The sequence below is a fragment of the Penicillium maclennaniae genome (genome assembly GCF_028827695.1).
Source record: "Penicillium maclennaniae strain IBT 15551 chromosome Unknown utg000008l:1.0-3552695.0:1.0-3555053.0, whole genome shotgun sequence".
NCBI classification, from domain to species: Eukaryota; Fungi; Ascomycota; class Eurotiomycetes; order Eurotiales; family Aspergillaceae; genus Penicillium; species Penicillium maclennaniae.
Window position 1 is genome coordinate 370,638 of NW_026623220.1, and position 17,042 is coordinate 387,679.

A 17,042-nucleotide genomic window follows, 5' to 3' on the forward strand; every position below is an offset into this window, starting at 1 on the left:
CCCGAATGTTACTGTTATTATTGGCCTCAGGCCATTAAATCATACATCCCGATCTATATAGTGTAGTGGGGAACAGCTGTCTGCAAACTAGTGTCCGTGTCCTCTATATTGACCCGCTAGGGGCAGTTGGGGACCAATTAATGAGACCTAGGGGTGATATGTAGAAAAGAAGGTGGACTGATGATATAATTTCTCCATCATAACGCTTAAACGTAACGTATTTCACTAGCGAGTCGGACACCCGGTGGGCCCGGACACCCCAAAAAACATAGTAACTGCGAATCAAAACTTAAGTTGATATTTCGACTATAACGCATATGAATAGTATCAAATTCTACTCAATGCTGTCTCTTCAAGATAATTTGAGTTTACTTTTGGAGTTTGGTGGCAATTTCATGAGGACTTCATAACATTTTTGAACAATAAAACACACTTCTTACATTCAAGCTCGAAATATATATCTTTGACTTAAACAGCTATAGAAATTAATTAAACCCCGGGAATGTACTATAGGTAGTCTAAAGAGTACGTTTTATAAGGTGAATGAAAAACGAGTTTTAGTTATTGAGGATATTAAGTTATAATTTATCGCAATTACTATGTGTTTTGGGGTGTCCGGGCCCACCAGGTGTCCGACTCACTTGTGAAATACATTAGCTAAGTAAGATTAACGTAATTTACAAGCGACCCGCCCAACACAGTAATTGCAATAACTTACCGCTTGATATCTCAACAACGATGGTCTACACAAGTTTCTCCTAACAGCACAATATAACATCTTTTAGATGATTACTAGCGATTTACGACATCTAAAGAAAATAATAATTTCTGGGCCTCAGTGTGACGCATGAATGTCTTGTGGCCTGAGGGAGGCCTGAGGGGGAACGTGATCTGGAAGGAGCCGTGGGTCTAACCCGATTCGGGATAGAAGTGGGTTTGTTTCGTAGATGCTCGTTTCCCTCTTTCTCTCTTCTTCTTCTTCTCCAGTTTAGTTGCTTCTGTTAATGATACACGAATTCTTCTTCGTCTTGGTCGGTAACACTCAGAGATTTACATTGTTAGAGTGCTGCGATTGCATTTTCTATAACATAATAATATAGCCTTTGAATCATCTAAATCTTGAAATCGACACATATTACTTAACAATGCTTATCAATGACTATTGAATGGATAATGAGGCCAAACTGATTTGTGATGGTCAAATATGAAGCCGTGGTTTACTGCACTCACTACTGGCAATATGCTGAATGATAGTCGTTGACTATCCCGGTGATGGTTATCCATTGGCCTTGAGATTTGTGTAGCCCTTTCTGACTAAAATAAAACGTGTAGCCCACTGTTCTGAGGACTTCTTCATATGTATGTCAAGCGTTTCGCGCAGTATACAATTGGACCCGTCTTAATCGATAAGTGTTGAGGGGGCCAAAAGTAGCATTCAGCAACCCAACCGAGAACAAGAGAGCCCAAAAAAGAAGGTTGCGGTGTCTCCGAGGCCGAGGTAGGGCCAACGACTCACACTCCCGAGGCCCATGATAATTTGCTGAATAAACACCCAGGTCAAATCTTACTGACCGAGGTATGACTTTTAAGGTTTTAACCTACTTTGATCGGTGTCCCATCAATCGTCTACATATATTGTGAATGTATAGATACAATATTGTGGCACGGTAGCACCTCCTCGTATTGCCTCAATTCCCTTTCAAGGTTCTAGCCAATTCAAGCTACCCCAACACTATATATTGCGTATCATTGTCTTAGCAATATGAATTACTCCTGTGCGCCCTTGGGCAGAATAATGCCTATACTCAGCAGGAAATGCATGTCTTCTTCAGGCCGTCAAGGGCGGGTGGGCCCAACATTGATGAATGCGGTTCAAGGATTCGCAACCAATCCGGGAGCTGAGATAAAAGAGTTGAAAAAGCAGGGGATTTTGAACGGAATCAGGATTTTGGATCTGTCTCGCGTTCTCGCAGTGGGTTACCCTCGTCGCTGGGAAGTTCTGTGAGGCAGAGGGCTGACTGATGAGACTCAGATAGGCTCCCTTTTGCACTCAAATTCTAGCTGATTATGGCGCAGACATAATTAAGATTGAGGAACCTGGTAAAGGAGTATGTTGTTTTACGCTTCGCTCTGGTCCTTTGCTTCTTGAGGCATATCTTTAATTAATGGTACACCTTCCACAGGACGACACAAGACACTGGAGAATGAAAGGAGAGGACAAGGCATGGAAAAACGAGGCAGGCCCGATCTCAAACTACTTCTCCGCCGTCAATCGCAACAAAAGATCAGTGACTTTGAATTTGAAGGATGATAAGGGAAGGAGATCTTATTGAATCTGGCCCGAAGCGCCGACGTTCTGTAAGCAAAAGTCACAAACCACCCCTACAGCCACTCATAACATTATTAGGGTCGAAAACTTTCGGCCTGGAACAATGGAGCGACTCGGTTTCGGGTATGATCGCTTGAGGGAAGTGAACCCTAGGCTGATCTATGCGAGCATTTCAGGTACTTTTCCTCTGTTTATTTTTTTCTTCAAACAAGCACATCAAATCCTCAGCTGGCTGACCATATTCTCGGTACTGCCAGGATATGGACCGACAGGGCCTTATAGCAAGCGGGGCGGGTATGACCCCATTGCCGCCGCGGAAGGCGGGATGCTCCATATCACCGGGGAGCGAAACGGGCCCCCAGTGCGCGTGGGAATTGGGATGATCGATATGGCAACCGGACTATACATGCACGGGGCTATTCTGGCCGCATTGCAAGTCCGCAACCAAACGGGCCAGGGCAGCGCGTGGACGCATCTTTGTTCGAAACGCAGGTTAGTATGCTGACCAACGTTGGGCTCTCATGGCTCAATTTAGGCATTGAAGCCGAGCGCTGGGGCTGCCAGCATCCAAGTATAGCTCCTTACGATGCTTTCCAAACTAAGGATCTCTATCTTGTCTGCGGTGCGACTAATGACGGCCAGTTCTCTGCCCTCTGCAAGCTTCTTGATCTGGATTCACTGCCGCTGGATGAAAGGTTTGCGACAAATCCAAGCCGTGTAGAGAATCGGGATGCCTTGACTCCGATATTCAACGAAGTGTTTGCTACAAAGACCACGGCCGAGTGGATAGAGCTATTTGACGGAACAGGGCTTCCGTTTGCCCCCATCAACAACATGGAGGGCACCTTCTCGCATCGGCAGACAAGTGCGAGGCATATGGTTGCCCAAGTGCCAATAGAAGCCGCGACCGCGGGGGTCATCAATCTGATCGGTGAGTCAGCTTTAAAGAGACAGCATTCCTTCAACGCTGAACGCACTCATTAATATGAGGATGATGTTCAATTTTAGGGCCCGCAGTCAAATTCAGCGAGGCTGGAGCTACAATTAGACTAGAGCCGCCTCGGCTGGGACAGCATACGAACCAAGTACTTCAAGAGGCGGGAATCACGCCTGCAGCACTGGCAGATTTAAGAGCAAGTGGCGTTATTTAGTGACCAACGGGGTGCGACCCTTCTATGAAGACGGGGGCTTTGTTGGTGAAAGACGCCTCGGCTAGTTGCCGTAGTCGCCGAGGTCAGACTGCACAAAATTAGGTCCAATTGACCCGAAGCACATGAACAAGCACCATCGTTTGACTAGTATCATAATTTTTACCCCATTTCGTATCCGTGGAGTTATTACATACTATCTCGCTCATCATCAACGTGGAGATCTGGGGAGCCCAGCCTGATAAGCATAGTGGACTAATCATCCTAACCTGCATCTGGCATATTCCCGTGACCCTGTCATCCCAGGTGGTCTATCCTGCATGGTGTCGCTCTAAGAGTCAGCGCCAAAAAGAGGTGCAGTGTAGCCATGGACGATCGCGTCACGAAAAATCGTGCGCCCAGGGCATGCTTGCATTGTCGCAGCCGCAAGGTGCGCTGTGACGTGGTTACTGGTGGTTCTCCCTGCACAAACTGCCGACTAGACAGTTTGACATGCAAGGTCGTCGACGCAAATCGCCCCAGAAAAACAGCTTCACTGGTCATCGATTCATATCGCCCGCGAGATGGATCCCTTGAAGATTGCCGTGCTTCCAACACACCTACTGTCCTGGGTGATCAGTTCCCCCTCTCTTTGACCTTTGACGGTATGTTCAGCTGCTTGTGTCTTTGAAATACTGTGCATGGCTGTTGTGGCATGGGTTGATTTTAAACGCAGATCAGGTAGGCTCGTCCCAATCAGGTGACGGGCTACAAGAAGAGTGTCACAGTGCTTCAGCTCAGAGCGCTCCAATCGATTCTTCCCAAGCTTCAACGAATAAACGTTCGCAACACCTCCCAGTCTACATCAAACCACTAGCAACGCATATCCTTGCCGACGACATAGATTACCTTGCAAAGAAAGATGCGTTGAGCATTCCCGACGACGACCTTCGCAACGAACTTTTAAGACAATATATCAAATTGGTACATCCGTCCATGCCTATTCTGGATGTGAGCCAGTTTGTCACCCCCATAATCAAGGCTGACGGCAGTAACCCGGTCAGTCTTCTTCTATTCCAGGCTGTCATGTTTGTTAGCAGTAGCTTTGTTGATATCGATATCCTCTGTTGCCGAGGCTACACTAGCAGGAAATCGGCACGAAAACGCTTTTTCAACCGAGTTCGCTTACTGTATGGCTTGGACTGCGAACCTGATCGCCTTGCATTGCTTCAATCCCTATTACTCATGACCTTCTGGTATGACGCGCCAGAGGATGAAAAAGACACTTGGCACTGGATGGGGGTTAGTCTCTCTCTGGCACAGGTGATGGGCATCCATCGCAATCCCGAGAATCTCAAGATCTCACCAACGGCCAAACGCCTTAGGATTCGGCTTTGGTGGTCGTGTTTCATGCGCGACAGGTTGCTTGCTCTGGGGATCAGACGGCCAGCGAGAATCCACCCGAATGAATTCAATGTCCCTATGCTCACCCTCGATGACTTCGATACGGGACCTATGTCAGATGAGGTCAGAACGTTGCTTGGCGGGCCCACATTACCGCAAAACACTGATCAGGAACGGAATCTGCCGCTCACTTGTATTGAACTGGCCAAGCTGTGTATCTGCATCGGCCACATTCTCCTCTCGCAGTACTCAGTAGTTGAGAATGACCCCGTCAGCTCGAAATACTCTACTTCGGTAATGGTGTTTCCCAGAAAGACTGAAGAGCAGGGTAATGAACTTGAAAGGTGCGATGAAGAGCTCAGTGAGTGGTACGGAGGCCTGAATCCGTGCAGTCGCTACACGCCTAATGTTTCAGGCTCTGTACAAAAGGAAGAAGAGGCAGATCAGATCATTCGGCTACATCAATCATCCCTGCATATGATTTACTTAACCGCACTGGGTATCTTGCACAGACCACAGATTGTGCGCGCTTCTTCGAATGCGGCCGCTGGTGATAACACCAGGAAATTATCAAGACAGAAGGTCACGGATGCAGCAATCCAAATCACGCAGCTGGCTTACGACATGCAGCTCCAAAATCAGCTCCGATATCTATCAACCAGCAGCATCCCCGCATTCGTCTCTGCAGCGCTGATTCACCTCTTTGAAATTCGGTCGACCCAGGAAGACGTGCGCAACGTGAGCATTGGCCGTTTCTTTCAATGCGCGCATGTACTGCACCAACTGCAGGACATGTACGCCTCAGCCGACTATGCCGTACATTTCCTCGAGTCCGTGGTTCAAAGAACAGGCATCCAAGTGCCCGTGCTCAGTCTCAAGTATTTACCAAGTAGCCGAGGGCCTGGAAAACCTAATACAAGCGCAACTTGCGCTTTGACCACGTTGCACGCCACTTCTTCGAGCCCTGCCGACCCGACACAGAAGCGTTATTCCACCCCTTCGAGTTTCGACAACCAATCAGCACTGCTGGGTTCGATGCCAATATCATCACACGGGTCTGGAACATCACTCCTTGCTAAGGATCCTGCCACTCAGGCAATGCAGCCACCAGCCCTTCTCCCCCTGCGTGAAATGGAGGATTTGAATCCAAGCAGCCAGGACCAGAATGGCATGGTCTTGCAGGAGGGTCATACTCAATCTAGCATACAACCGAATAATGGCGATGATCTTGACAGCTTACTTTGCAACTTCATCAATTTTGAAAGCGATCCAGGTTTTTGCATGTCGCCGATTTATAATTCGAATGATTAGGGTCAAGGCGCAAAAGCACAACGTAGAGAGAAAGGCGGGCGCAAAACAGATACTCAATGCCAAAATTGACCTCAGCTAGCAATGACACGGGAAAATATTCCAACAGAAAGGCCACTCATAGAGGTATTGGGATGCGCGAGGAAAGCAAAGGACCAGTGTCCGACAGTAATCAGAACCTGCTTTAGCCGACGGCCCGAGGCATGGCCGCATGAATATTGCATTATGCAATGCCAAGCGTCAGCATGGCTAGCGGAACGGGTTAGAGTGGGCGTGTCTGATGGATCCTCTTTACTTGTTTTTAAGGAGGAACCGGCTGGCTATGCTAGGTTATATTTACATCTACGTAAATGACATCTTGGCCAATCAACAACGCGCTTTCGTACACTTTCCACGCCCATGGACAACACTCTTGCCTTAACTCCTGTCTCCGGGAATGGAGAGGATATATACACCAACGTCAATCCACACTGGACACCGCCGTGGGGACGCGGTATCTTCGGTGGTGGTATTATAGCTCAATCACTTTGTGCAGCTCAACGCACTGTCCCCTTAGCCTTCTGTGCGCATAGCATGCATTGCTACTTTGTCCGCCCTGGGACCAGTTCCGATCCTGTATTCTACCATGTCGAACGAATCCGTGATGGTAATCAGTTCGCCTGCCGCATAATCCGCGCAATGCAGCTAGGTCGCTGCATATTCACCGCAGCCGTGAGCTTCGCGCAGGAACCACCACCACACCAAATTCATATGCTTAAGCACGCGGCTCCCATGCCTATTGACTTAAAACCCCCACCAAGTGTTGTGGACAGCGCCTGTCTCACGAAGACCGCCCCCACTGGCGAAAACAGCTCGTTTGAGTGTGTGCGACATCCAGTGGAGAGCAGTGGCCCTGAGGTCCCACCAGAGCAGCGCAAAGTGAGACAATGGATTCGGGCTAAAGGCCTTTTCGGAAATAACTATATTCAGAATCCTGGTGCCGAGCACCAGTCACATATGGCGGCATTGGCATACATGACTGACTGCTATTTCATTGGTACGACGGCGCGCGTGCATGGAGCGACGAGGTTCGCAGATAAAAAATACATCGACCGCATGGTGGAATCTCTAGGGGGCAGTTTGGAAGAAAAGGCTTGGAGGAGGGGGTACTTTGAAGACTTGGCGAGCGAAGAGGTTAGGCAGATTGAATCAAGCTTCTGGAAACCCGATGGACAGGCGCGCGTACGTGTTGGAATGATGGTGAGCTTAGACCATACTATCTTCTTCCACCAAACGCGCAGCATTGCGTCAGATCAATGGATGCTCGCGGAAATGGATAGTCCCTGGATAGGCAATGAGCGAGGCCTAGTGATGCAGCGCATCTGGACTCAGACAGGTGAGCTGATAGCAACTTGTGTACAAGAAGGAATTCTGCGTTTGGCATCGACTGGCCTCCAAGATGCTAAGCTGTGACCTATGCCCATGGCCCAAATACGATATTTCTAGATAGCATCGCGATCAATTGATACATGTTGCAGACGTACAAATGCGCTACGGTTCATGTGTTGCTTCAGCTTGTAGGGTTTGACAAGGGAGCAAAGAGAGAGAAGCCGGATAGATTCTCAGAAACAAACGTTAATTGACTAGTCAGCGACTTAAATAGCTAGATGGAAACGTAGTAGGCCTAGCATCTGTCCGATTTCCTGTATCTTCAGGCTTCAATCTCCATTGCCCAGTAGACTACGCGCTGACAACCCGGCATAAAGCACACCTGTCGGAATTCATGGTCGTGAATATATATCAGCTGCATTGGCTAGGCCGCATTCCGTGGAGTAAGGCGAATATGGAGTGGTGGTTTGTCCCAGAGGAACGACATAACATTTCTCTCCAACCATTTTTCACTGCGAGGGTCAAGCTCCATTTCAAAGTTCCAGACCATCTTCGCCAGAATAAGACGCATTTCCGCATACGCAAGACTGTAGAAGGTCAATGATGAACAGAGCTTTTGATGGTTATGCACTCACTTTTTACCAATACAATCTCGAGCTCCGACGGAGAATGGCTGGAGCGCCATCCGTTTGTCGTGCTCAAATTTTTGATCGCCGAGCCATCTTTCAGGAGCGAAAATTTCGGGTTCTGCAAAATGCTTCGGGTGGTGAAACATTGGCCAAGGCCAGATTCCCAGCACAGTCTGGGTAATGAATGTTGGCTTCCGTATGAAATTCATTGCATGGAACGACACTTACATTACCAGGTACGTATTCTCCTCGGATTGTCGTTCCTCGAGGGGGGGTTATGCGGGGGATAGCGGAGGGCACAGCCGGATAAATACGCATGACTTCCTTCAAGACTGCCATCATATAGTCCAGCGTCTGGACGCTGAGGAGGTCAATCTCATCCTGATTGGCGAATCTCGTTTTGATTTCTTGATGCAACCTCTCTCGTACTTCCTTGTGACATGCTAGCAGATAGGTGGCACCTGACAACACAGTCGCGGTGGTCTCAGAGCCACCCACGATCAATAGATGGGAGTTGGCGACAATCTCCTCCTGTGAGATGAGCTATGTTTTACCAAGATTAGTCATACTAGAATAATAACACGGCTGATTCTCAGAGACACACATTCTTCTCCCGGGCAGTTATCATTGACTGCATGAAATCAGGCCTCGGACCTTTGAGGCTGAGACGCTTCGCGACCTTTACCTGGTTGAACTCATGGTGGGCGCGGATATCTTTCGCCACCTCTTTAGGCATCATTAGCTTGAGGAGACTCTGAGCAAAGGGAAATTTAGCCACGCTGTTGTTGATTGCGAGCCCCTTGATGTGCTTGAAAATGAGTTTCACCCAGGGGTGGTAGGAAGATGTCTGCAAGCAGCCGAATGGGTCGGCATAGGCCAGATCGCCGATGATGTCGAATGTTGTCCAGTTGTACCAACTAGTCATTTCCTGTGATTCGTCTCCGGCCACAGCTATCTTCAGTTTCTCTATCAGCAACTCGACGTATTCCTTAATGAGAGGCTCTTGTTCTGCCATGGCCTTGGCTGAGAACGCATGGGAGAGAATTCGTCGAACGCGGCGATGGTTCTGGCCATTGGACCCGGTCAGCGTAATCGAGTCTTCCTTCCAGAAATCTTGATCTTTGCCGTTTTCTTCCTCGCCTTGCTTCCGGTGGCCCATTATATCGTTGAATGCTTCCGGGTAACAGAATATGAGCTCGTTCGGGGCAATTCGAACTGTATCTCCATACTTCTCATGTAGCTCCAATATTCTCTTGTGCGCCTTGCCAGACATATAGCAAATGGAATAGGGGATTCTAGAGATAGCCCAGAGTTTGGGGCCTGGATATCTCCGAAGTGGATGTAGAAAGAAATTGTACAAAGCATATCCGAGAAAATAGCATATCACCTGAATGCTCATAGCACTTCAGTCAGCCGACATCCTCGAGAGACTTGTATAATACACTCATTGGGAGTATGTGTGTCGAATGTGGTATTTCATTTTTGGGAAGGGGGGGGAGGAACTTGCCGACAATGGTATCAGAAACACAGAGGTCTTGTAGCTCTGAACTAACCACGACATGACGGCGTCAAAGCAAGTATCCTGGTTTGTCGCACATCCGCTGATATAGAGACAAAGGAGTTCAAGGATATACAAAGGGTTTCCTATGTCACCCTGTTTGATTTTAGTCCCTGGGCAGAGCTCAAGGGAAGATATGAATGTATACCTTCACGCGTTGCCATTCCTCCCTGATATATACCCGAACTCGCGTTACAATCCTCGGCTATTGCAATTTCCTGCGCCTGTCGTATTAAGACCTCTCAAAATCAACTTACATGTCGCTGGCCTGTCGGCTCGGCGACGGGAAGAAGTGTAGGCTCGGCAATGCAGACTATGCATAAATGTGGGGAAGGAAAGCGGGGAATCTTCCATCAATGCCTTCAATGTAGCCTATAGTGCTGTACATGGGATCTGGTTAGCCATATGCCCACCTGGGATATCAGACTTCCTCTTCGAGTCTCTTCGGGCGGTTTCGAATCTCTCCCTCTCTTCGATATTTCAATTCATCACCGCCTTGATTGCTTCCCTATTTTCTCTCTGCCTGACGTGACAAGTATCTTCCCTCGGGTTTCTAGTCACAACAATGGAATTTAAAGATACATTTTCTCTAATATCAGTGGCTGACTGACGTAATGAATGCTTAACTGTACAAACATTCTACGCTGCCTAACGGCCATTAAAGGGGTGAATGGGTTCCAGAGGATTATTATAGATCGGGATTAAAGTCGTTAGAAGTCATGCCCGAAAAACAACGGCTCTTTTAGAATTATCACCGAAGAAGTAGTCCTGGGACCCTGCGAACCAAGACTGAAAGTAGGTCATGTTACAGGTAAATTGAATAGCACCTGTGCAGTGGGAAAAGAGTTGAGTCGATCCATATTTCAAATTTATCAAATCCCATTACAAAACGAGTTTATTTGGATGATTCCCCTAAGGAGCAGGTGCAATTTCAAGGTCCTTGAAACCAGCTGCTCTCCAATCGGCAATAAGTCTCCCAAAATCATCAGGACCCCCGACCCACAGGCTCATCCTGGCTAGCCGTTTCAACTCTTCAGGAGAGGCACCGGCACCCAAAGTTCCTTGCCCGTTGTAGTAGTTAGGTGTACAGCCAGCGATGGTTGCGAAGGCTCCCGCCTGTGAGGCAACAAGCTGAGACCATTCTTCTTCGCCGTCGGCAGTAGGCTCGACGGTGCAGGGAATCTTGTACTTCCCGATATTCTCATTATTCCCTTCGGTGGACCCAGTGGTTTCAACTGCGTGAGATATGATGGAGGCGACGTGGGTTCCAAACATCTCCACGCAGGCAGTGAAATTGGGACCGGCTCCAGCTTGAACTAGACCGGGCCAGAACAGATTGGGAAATCCATTGCTCATCATTCCGTGTAGTGTCGTGACGCCTTCTTCCCATTTCTTGTCAAACAAGAGCCCATTGCGACCCTTGATCTCAATGCTGACTCGGCCAGCAGGGCTAGGGGCAAAAAGGCTCCTGTAGCCAGTGCTGACGATGAGCACGTCAAGTTTATATTCTTCATCTCCGACCACGACTCCCTCTGCCGTGATCTCCTTGATTTCAACGGCGCTGGTATCAACTAAGAGTAACGTGTGGTTCGTTGAATGACTGGAGGTATCCGTCGTGGAAACAAGGACGCTTGCACCACCCCGGATACCAGGGCTTGAGCTTCGACGCCACATCCGGATCAGTCACGACCTCATCAACCCGTTTACGAATACTCTCCTGTCGGGGCAGGTCAAGGGCATGGAGCGTCTCAAGGTGTTTCTGGATGGCCTCTGGTGTGGAACAGTCCAAACCATGTGTCCCAGTCATGGCGCTGTACGAAGGCATGCGCGTCCATCCATCACGAACCATATCGTTGCTTGGCTTGCACGGGGCGTTCGTGACGAAGTCATGAAAGTTCTTCTGCCGTGCTTTCTGCCAGCCCGGAGTGGAGAACGCATTACGAGCCCAGTCCGCGTCAGTAGGCTCGTTGTCGCGTCGATCCACCGCCGAGGGTGTGCGCTGGAACACGCACAAGTCTTTCGACCACATAGCTAGGTGTGGTACTACTTGAACTGCTGTGGCACCAGTGCCGATTATTCCGACCCGCTTGTCTTTGAGATTGACCAGATCGGGTTTCTCAGCCGTGCCCCCGGTAGTCTGGTAGTCCCAGCGCGCGGGATGGAAGCATGCACCCTTGAATTTTTCGATTCCAGGGATATCGGGGATATGGGGAACAAAAAGAAGACCTGTGGCTAGGACTGCGAACCGTGACCGAACTGTAATCGGGTCTCCTTCCTTTCCGTGCATTCCCTGAGGGACAAGGATAGTGGCCCATTCTTGGGAATTGTCGTCCCATACAAGAGAGGTCACGCGGTTCTGAAACCATGCAATGCGGTCGAGATTCCACTTTGTGGCAATCCTCTTGGCGTGCTCGCGCAGCTCGTTGCCGCTGACATATTTATGTGTCGGTACGTACCCAGTCTCCTCTAGCAGAGGCATATAGATGTAGCTTTCGACGTCGCAACATAATCCTGGGTAACGGTTCCAATCTGAAGAAGTAAGTATTCCTGTGCAAATACAGAAAATTGCGGGAAGAAAATGCGGGACCTTGTCCCTTCTCCATCAAGTGCACCGTGGTACGAGGTGAGACTTACACCAAGTACCACCAAAGCCAGCAGCGAAGTCTACGATGCGTATATCATCCAGTTTGAAACCAGCTTGGAGTAGTCTGACCGCCGTGACCAGGCCGCTCCATCCGCCACCAATGATCAGTATCTCACAGTGCGAGCCATCATCTGGTCTGAGAGGGCCATCGGGGTTGAGAGCTTCTTCTTCGGCCCACTTGTCATTTTTGAAATGGCGGAATCTTTCAAGGGAATGCAGATCCAAGTATTCGGACCGTGCACCAGGACGAAGACGCTTCTCGCGCTCTTGTGTGTACATCTCTTGCGTCACTTCAACATGTTTGTCAGCTATTTTGAGGCCGTCGGAATTGGGAGCATCTTCTGTGACAAGCTGAGTCTTCGTCATTTTGATAGGCTCTTAAGCAACCGCTTGATATCGTGAAGGATGGTATTCCTGTCAATTGAATTTGCTCGAATGGGGTCTTTTTAAAACAAAGCCAGCCAGACAGCGTAGCAGCACAAGGTGGCTAGGTCTGCTGGATAGCGACATCATTTTAAGAATATAACACATAGCTGCTTCAATTGCCGCGGCCTACATGCGAGCAGACCAGATCGAAAGTGGGCCCCAGCCAAGGGGGTACATAGCAACAAGGAGGCTACAGGTGCATATTAGGAAGTGCGTACTAGATGCTGTCTCTTCTTGATGTACTCGGTAAACTAACCGTTTTCCGATTCGTCAATAAATTGTGGAACCTATTATTACCTCGGCCTCCTTATCTTCCATAACAGAGAGTGAGAGATCAGCATACTCTTACTTCCCTAAGGCACGAACAGTACCACTACAGTCGAAACCTTGCTCACAATGCCTTCTCTGCAGTCCCAACTCATGGAGGATACTTACGTCAGGTTGAACAAGCATCTCCGCGGCGAGAACTTGACCACCGACCTCTACCGGATAGTAATGGAAGAAATGGCAACCGTGGCTGCCGAGCCAACAAATGTCACATACGAAGAGGTTCACTGTCCTGGCACCGTTCGACCAGCAATCTGGTGCTTGCCACAGTTGGCGTCAGCCGCACATGTCATATTATACATCCACGGTGGAGGCTTCATCTCTGGTTCACCTTCGAGTCACCGGAAAGTGGCAGCTCATCTCGCCAAAATAGCCCGATGTCGCGCTCTTGTCATTGACTATCGACGGGCACCAGAGCATCAATTCCCCAAGCAGATAGAGGATGTGGTTGCTGCATACACGTGGCTAATCAACGATTTGGGCTTCTCGAGCAAGAATATTGCCTTCGCAGGGGACTCTGCTGGAGGTAATTTGACGGTCTCAGCAGCACTGACAATTAAAACCATGGGCTTGAATATCCCGGCCGCCATTGTTGCGTTCTCTCCCTGGTTCGACATGAAGTTGACTGGACAGAGCTGGCAGCGGAATGCTAAAACCGATTCCCTTGTGCAATTAGAGGCTATGCAAGGTGTGATCGACGCTTATGTGGGTGAAAGCTCACTTGATAATCCGTGCTTAGATTTGCTACGTACGGACCTCAACGGGCTTCCGCCCATGTACTTGACGTCTGGAACGGCGGAAGTCCTAGAGGACGACGCAGCTCTTTTAGCAGAGACTGCTAAGTCAGCTGGAAATGAAGTGCATTTAGTTCGCGTGGATGGCATGCAGCATATATGGGTTTTGATGGCCGGACATGCGCCCGAGGCTGATGATAGTCTTTCACAGGCTGCAAACTTCATTTGCAGGAAGATGGAACGCTACTTTGACGTCTGAGATCCTGAATTGTATACCTATTCATCCGCTCCTTAACAGAGACTGTCGTCGTAGTACAGACTATTCGCAATCGCATGTACCGTATTGGCCTTTGTCAACAGCAGATATTGCAATGATTGCAAAGGCCTATGGATGCTTTATGCTGCCCTCATCTAGCTTTTGAATATCTTTTCATTAGTCATCTGTGGCTTGAAGTCGCTCGTTCTTGTCAAACGACCTACATTGTCAAGTCTTCTTGATGTTACACCTGGTTGCTCTATGTACTACAGTGATCAGTAAGCTTATTTTCTTCGTCTCAACCAAACATATCTAATTGAAAGTCACGTCTCAGATGTAAAGGGTGGTAATATATAATGAAGAGGGCTGTTCACACTCCACTCGCCCTCCATGGCCGAGAATTAGCACTGAATTAGTAAGGGCAACTAGAATTTTTTTTTCCTAAGACGCCTCCAAGGTTGATTTTGAGGGATGGATCATGCATAGAAAATATGATAGCCTTAGTACCATAGTTTCTACTGATCTTATTCCATTCATTGGCTAGAATCTCGTTACTTCACAAATTGCAGTTGCTGGTAGTCATGGTCGCATATAATCAATTATAGAAATGGAGATAGTTGGAGAAACCCATTGAGTTGAGGGCCGAGAACTTAATACTCCAGACTCGCTACATGGCTAGTCTCAACATCAGCCAATAGAAGAATTGTTGAGGTCTAATGTGAGCTTGGCCCGAGGGGAGGATCCTGCCACCTCGGACAGTGCGTTTCAAGCAGCTGTTCCGCGCCGAGGTGACTAGCCAACTTTGTTGAACCAACCACATTGCAAGGAACTCAATTGTAATTGTAAAAATACCGGTATCTAAGGTCTGCATCATTGTGGGTTAGCCCTCGAAAGACGACAAAGCATTGACCGCGGTCGAAAATGCTCCTCGGCTCTGGGGCTAAATATCCGACTATCATATAAAACCTTTACTTCTAATTCGCAGCCCTAATCCAAGTGAAGATCCAAATTACCTGCATTCCAGACTCGATTGAATCCAATCTAGATGATCATTCGGGACCATAGCAATGTCTCTCAAAAGCCAAGTATTCGCCATAACCGGCGCCGGACAGGGGATCGCACTGGCTACGGCGAGGTTACTTGCCAGCAGAGGTGCAAGCGTATCTCTTGCTGATATGAACCCGAATACACTCGCAGAAGTAGAGAAGGAATTCCAGGGGAATGACTGGCCAGTCCTTGTCACAGTCGTTGATGTCAGGAAACGCAAAGACGTGGACGACTGGATCATTGCCACCGTACAGAAATTCGGAAGACTTGACGGCGCGGCCAACATCGCTGGGATTATAGGCAAACAGATATTCAAAGCGCAGGTGACCGAGATAGAAGACGATGACTGGGAGATGGTGATGAGCGTTAATGTAACCGGTACGAGCGATGTCGCCCCTTCCCTCACCACCTCTGACCCCCTGGTAGGAGCTGACAATATCTCAGGGACCATGAATTCGATGCGAGCCGAATTGAAACACCTGGTGGACGGTGGAAGCATAGTCAATATCTCCTCGCAGGACGGCTCTCGCGGAGTCGCGTGTTGTAGCGCATATTGTACCTCGAAGCACGCTGTTCTTGCGCTCACTCGATGCGCCGCTAGAGAATATGGAAGTCGCGGGATTAGAATAAATACCGTTGGGCCAGGCGCAACTAAGACTCCTCTCTTCGACAGCGTGGTTCAAGGAGACCCTCCACCCCCAGCTGTCGCATTGCAACGGTATGGGGAGCCGGAGGAAATTGCGTACGCCATAGCGTGGCTTCTGGGTCCCGAGAGCGAATACGCTACCGGTGAGCTGTTCCGTATTGACGGTGGTGAATTTTGTTAGGCTGTTCAGAGGCGGTCGGCAGTGATGTACATATCAGCGCGGTGGATGTGTCATAGAATGGGTATTATCTACATAATGATATGTATACGACCTTGATCAAGTATCCTCAGCCTTCGAAACAGTTTATAGAACCCTCCACCTCGGGCTCTTGTCCCATAGTAAATTCTACAGGATATTTACAGGATATCAATCCTCCACAGAACAGGATAACGATAAATCGAGTACCACATACCCACGTAGCTCTGCCCGACAACTCGGTCCAACACGTACTGAGTTCAGCAGATTGACAGTAGTCCCAGAATCAGCAACTCGTCACAGGAATGCCCCGGCTCCAGACCTTCATCATAAGTCGGCTGCCGGCCTCCTTTCGGTTGTACCTGTGTATTTGCAAAGGAGGGGACATCTTGTCCAAAGGTCCGTGACCACGGAACGTCAATAACAGTGAATGCTCGTTTTGAAAGTGTCAGAAAGTAGGCATTCGCGGGCTCCACAACTAAGAGCTAGAGTATGTTGCTTCGAGCAGCTCGGATTTACTCGTATCGAGTGTGAAGGCGAGTATTGTACAAATGGGACGCTAGTATAGTGTGAAATAGCTCTCAAAGAGCGAATGGACGTATTCTCAGCTGCCTTGCAAGAAGTGTTTGGTTTGTCTGGTATAAGTATCAACTAGTATAACAGGTGCTGTATATCTTATTTATTGGAGAAACAATGTTCATTGATGGAAATTCATATTCATATCTAAAGATGCTTTATTATTTAAGAATACCTACTCTTGTTTTGGAAAAAACCAGCAATAGAGTGGTTAATATAGTATATTTTGATTCAAAATTTGCATTATCAAACTCTTCTTCTATGACTTTTTTAATATTAACATTAGTTATACTTTCTTCCTGTTTATTCCTCCGTTTCTATGCCATTTTTTAGTGGTTTTCTCTTAGAAGACGACCATATCGCCGACGCCAGCGGAGTACCATCTCTTCGAGGGCGACGACGGAGAAGGCCTCTCAGTATCAGTTACAACAGCAGGGAGATGAAAAGACTCATCACCTGACAGGGAA

General features: G+C 48.4%; 7 protein-coding genes across 7 annotated transcripts; 5 read left to right on the forward strand and 2 right to left on the reverse strand.

Annotated features, from left to right (window-relative positions):
- Positions 1 to 2,827: 2,827 nt before the first annotated feature.
- Positions 2,828 to 3,313, forward strand: N7477_009137 (uncharacterized protein; the record flags this gene model as incomplete). Its single annotated transcript, XM_056970798.1, has 1 exon — positions 2,828 to 3,313. One exon carries the CDS (start codon positions 2,828 to 2,830, stop codon positions 3,311 to 3,313), a length of 486 nt encoding a protein of 161 aa, XP_056817777.1.
- A 531-nt stretch (positions 3,314 to 3,844) lies between these two features.
- On the forward strand, positions 3,845 to 6,171 carry N7477_009138 (Zn(II)2Cys6 transcription factor; the record flags this gene model as incomplete). The annotated part of the gene is made up of 2 exons (XM_056970799.1): positions 3,845 to 4,121; positions 4,253 to 6,171. The coding sequence occupies 2 exons, from the start codon at positions 3,845 to 3,847 to the stop codon at positions 6,169 to 6,171; spliced, it is 2,196 nt and encodes a 731-aa protein (XP_056817778.1).
- A 396-nt stretch (positions 6,172 to 6,567) lies between these two features.
- Positions 6,568 to 7,620, forward strand: N7477_009139 (acyl-CoA thioesterase; the record flags this gene model as incomplete). Its single annotated transcript, XM_056970800.1, has 1 exon — positions 6,568 to 7,620. One exon carries the CDS (start codon positions 6,568 to 6,570, stop codon positions 7,618 to 7,620), a length of 1,053 nt encoding a protein of 350 aa, XP_056817779.1.
- Positions 7,621 to 7,960: 340 nt separating this feature from the next.
- Positions 7,961 to 9,438, reverse strand: N7477_009140 (cytochrome P450; the record flags this gene model as incomplete). Its single annotated transcript, XM_056970801.1, has 4 exons — positions 7,961 to 8,123; positions 8,172 to 8,338; positions 8,394 to 8,708; positions 8,770 to 9,438. The coding sequence occupies 4 exons, from the start codon at positions 9,436 to 9,438 to the stop codon at positions 7,961 to 7,963; spliced, it is 1,314 nt and encodes a 437-aa protein (XP_056817780.1).
- Positions 9,439 to 10,635: 1,197 nt separating this feature from the next.
- Positions 10,636 to 12,733, reverse strand: N7477_009141 (flavin-containing monooxygenase; the record flags this gene model as incomplete). Its single annotated transcript, XM_056970802.1, has 3 exons — positions 10,636 to 11,268; positions 11,306 to 12,252; positions 12,358 to 12,733. The coding sequence occupies 3 exons, from the start codon at positions 12,731 to 12,733 to the stop codon at positions 10,636 to 10,638; spliced, it is 1,956 nt and encodes a 651-aa protein (XP_056817781.1).
- A 456-nt stretch (positions 12,734 to 13,189) lies between these two features.
- N7477_009142 (alpha/beta hydrolase) lies at positions 13,190 to 14,113 on the forward strand (the record flags this gene model as incomplete). The annotated part of the gene is made up of 1 exon (XM_056970803.1): positions 13,190 to 14,113. One exon carries the CDS (start codon positions 13,190 to 13,192, stop codon positions 14,111 to 14,113), a length of 924 nt encoding a protein of 307 aa, XP_056817782.1.
- Positions 14,114 to 15,177: 1,064 nt separating this feature from the next.
- Positions 15,178 to 15,984, forward strand: N7477_009143 (SDR family NAD(P)-dependent oxidoreductase; the record flags this gene model as incomplete). Its single annotated transcript, XM_056970804.1, has 1 exon — positions 15,178 to 15,984. The coding sequence occupies one exon, from the start codon at positions 15,178 to 15,180 to the stop codon at positions 15,982 to 15,984; it is 807 nt and encodes a 268-aa protein (XP_056817783.1).
- Positions 15,985 to 17,042: the final 1,058 nt, after the last annotated feature.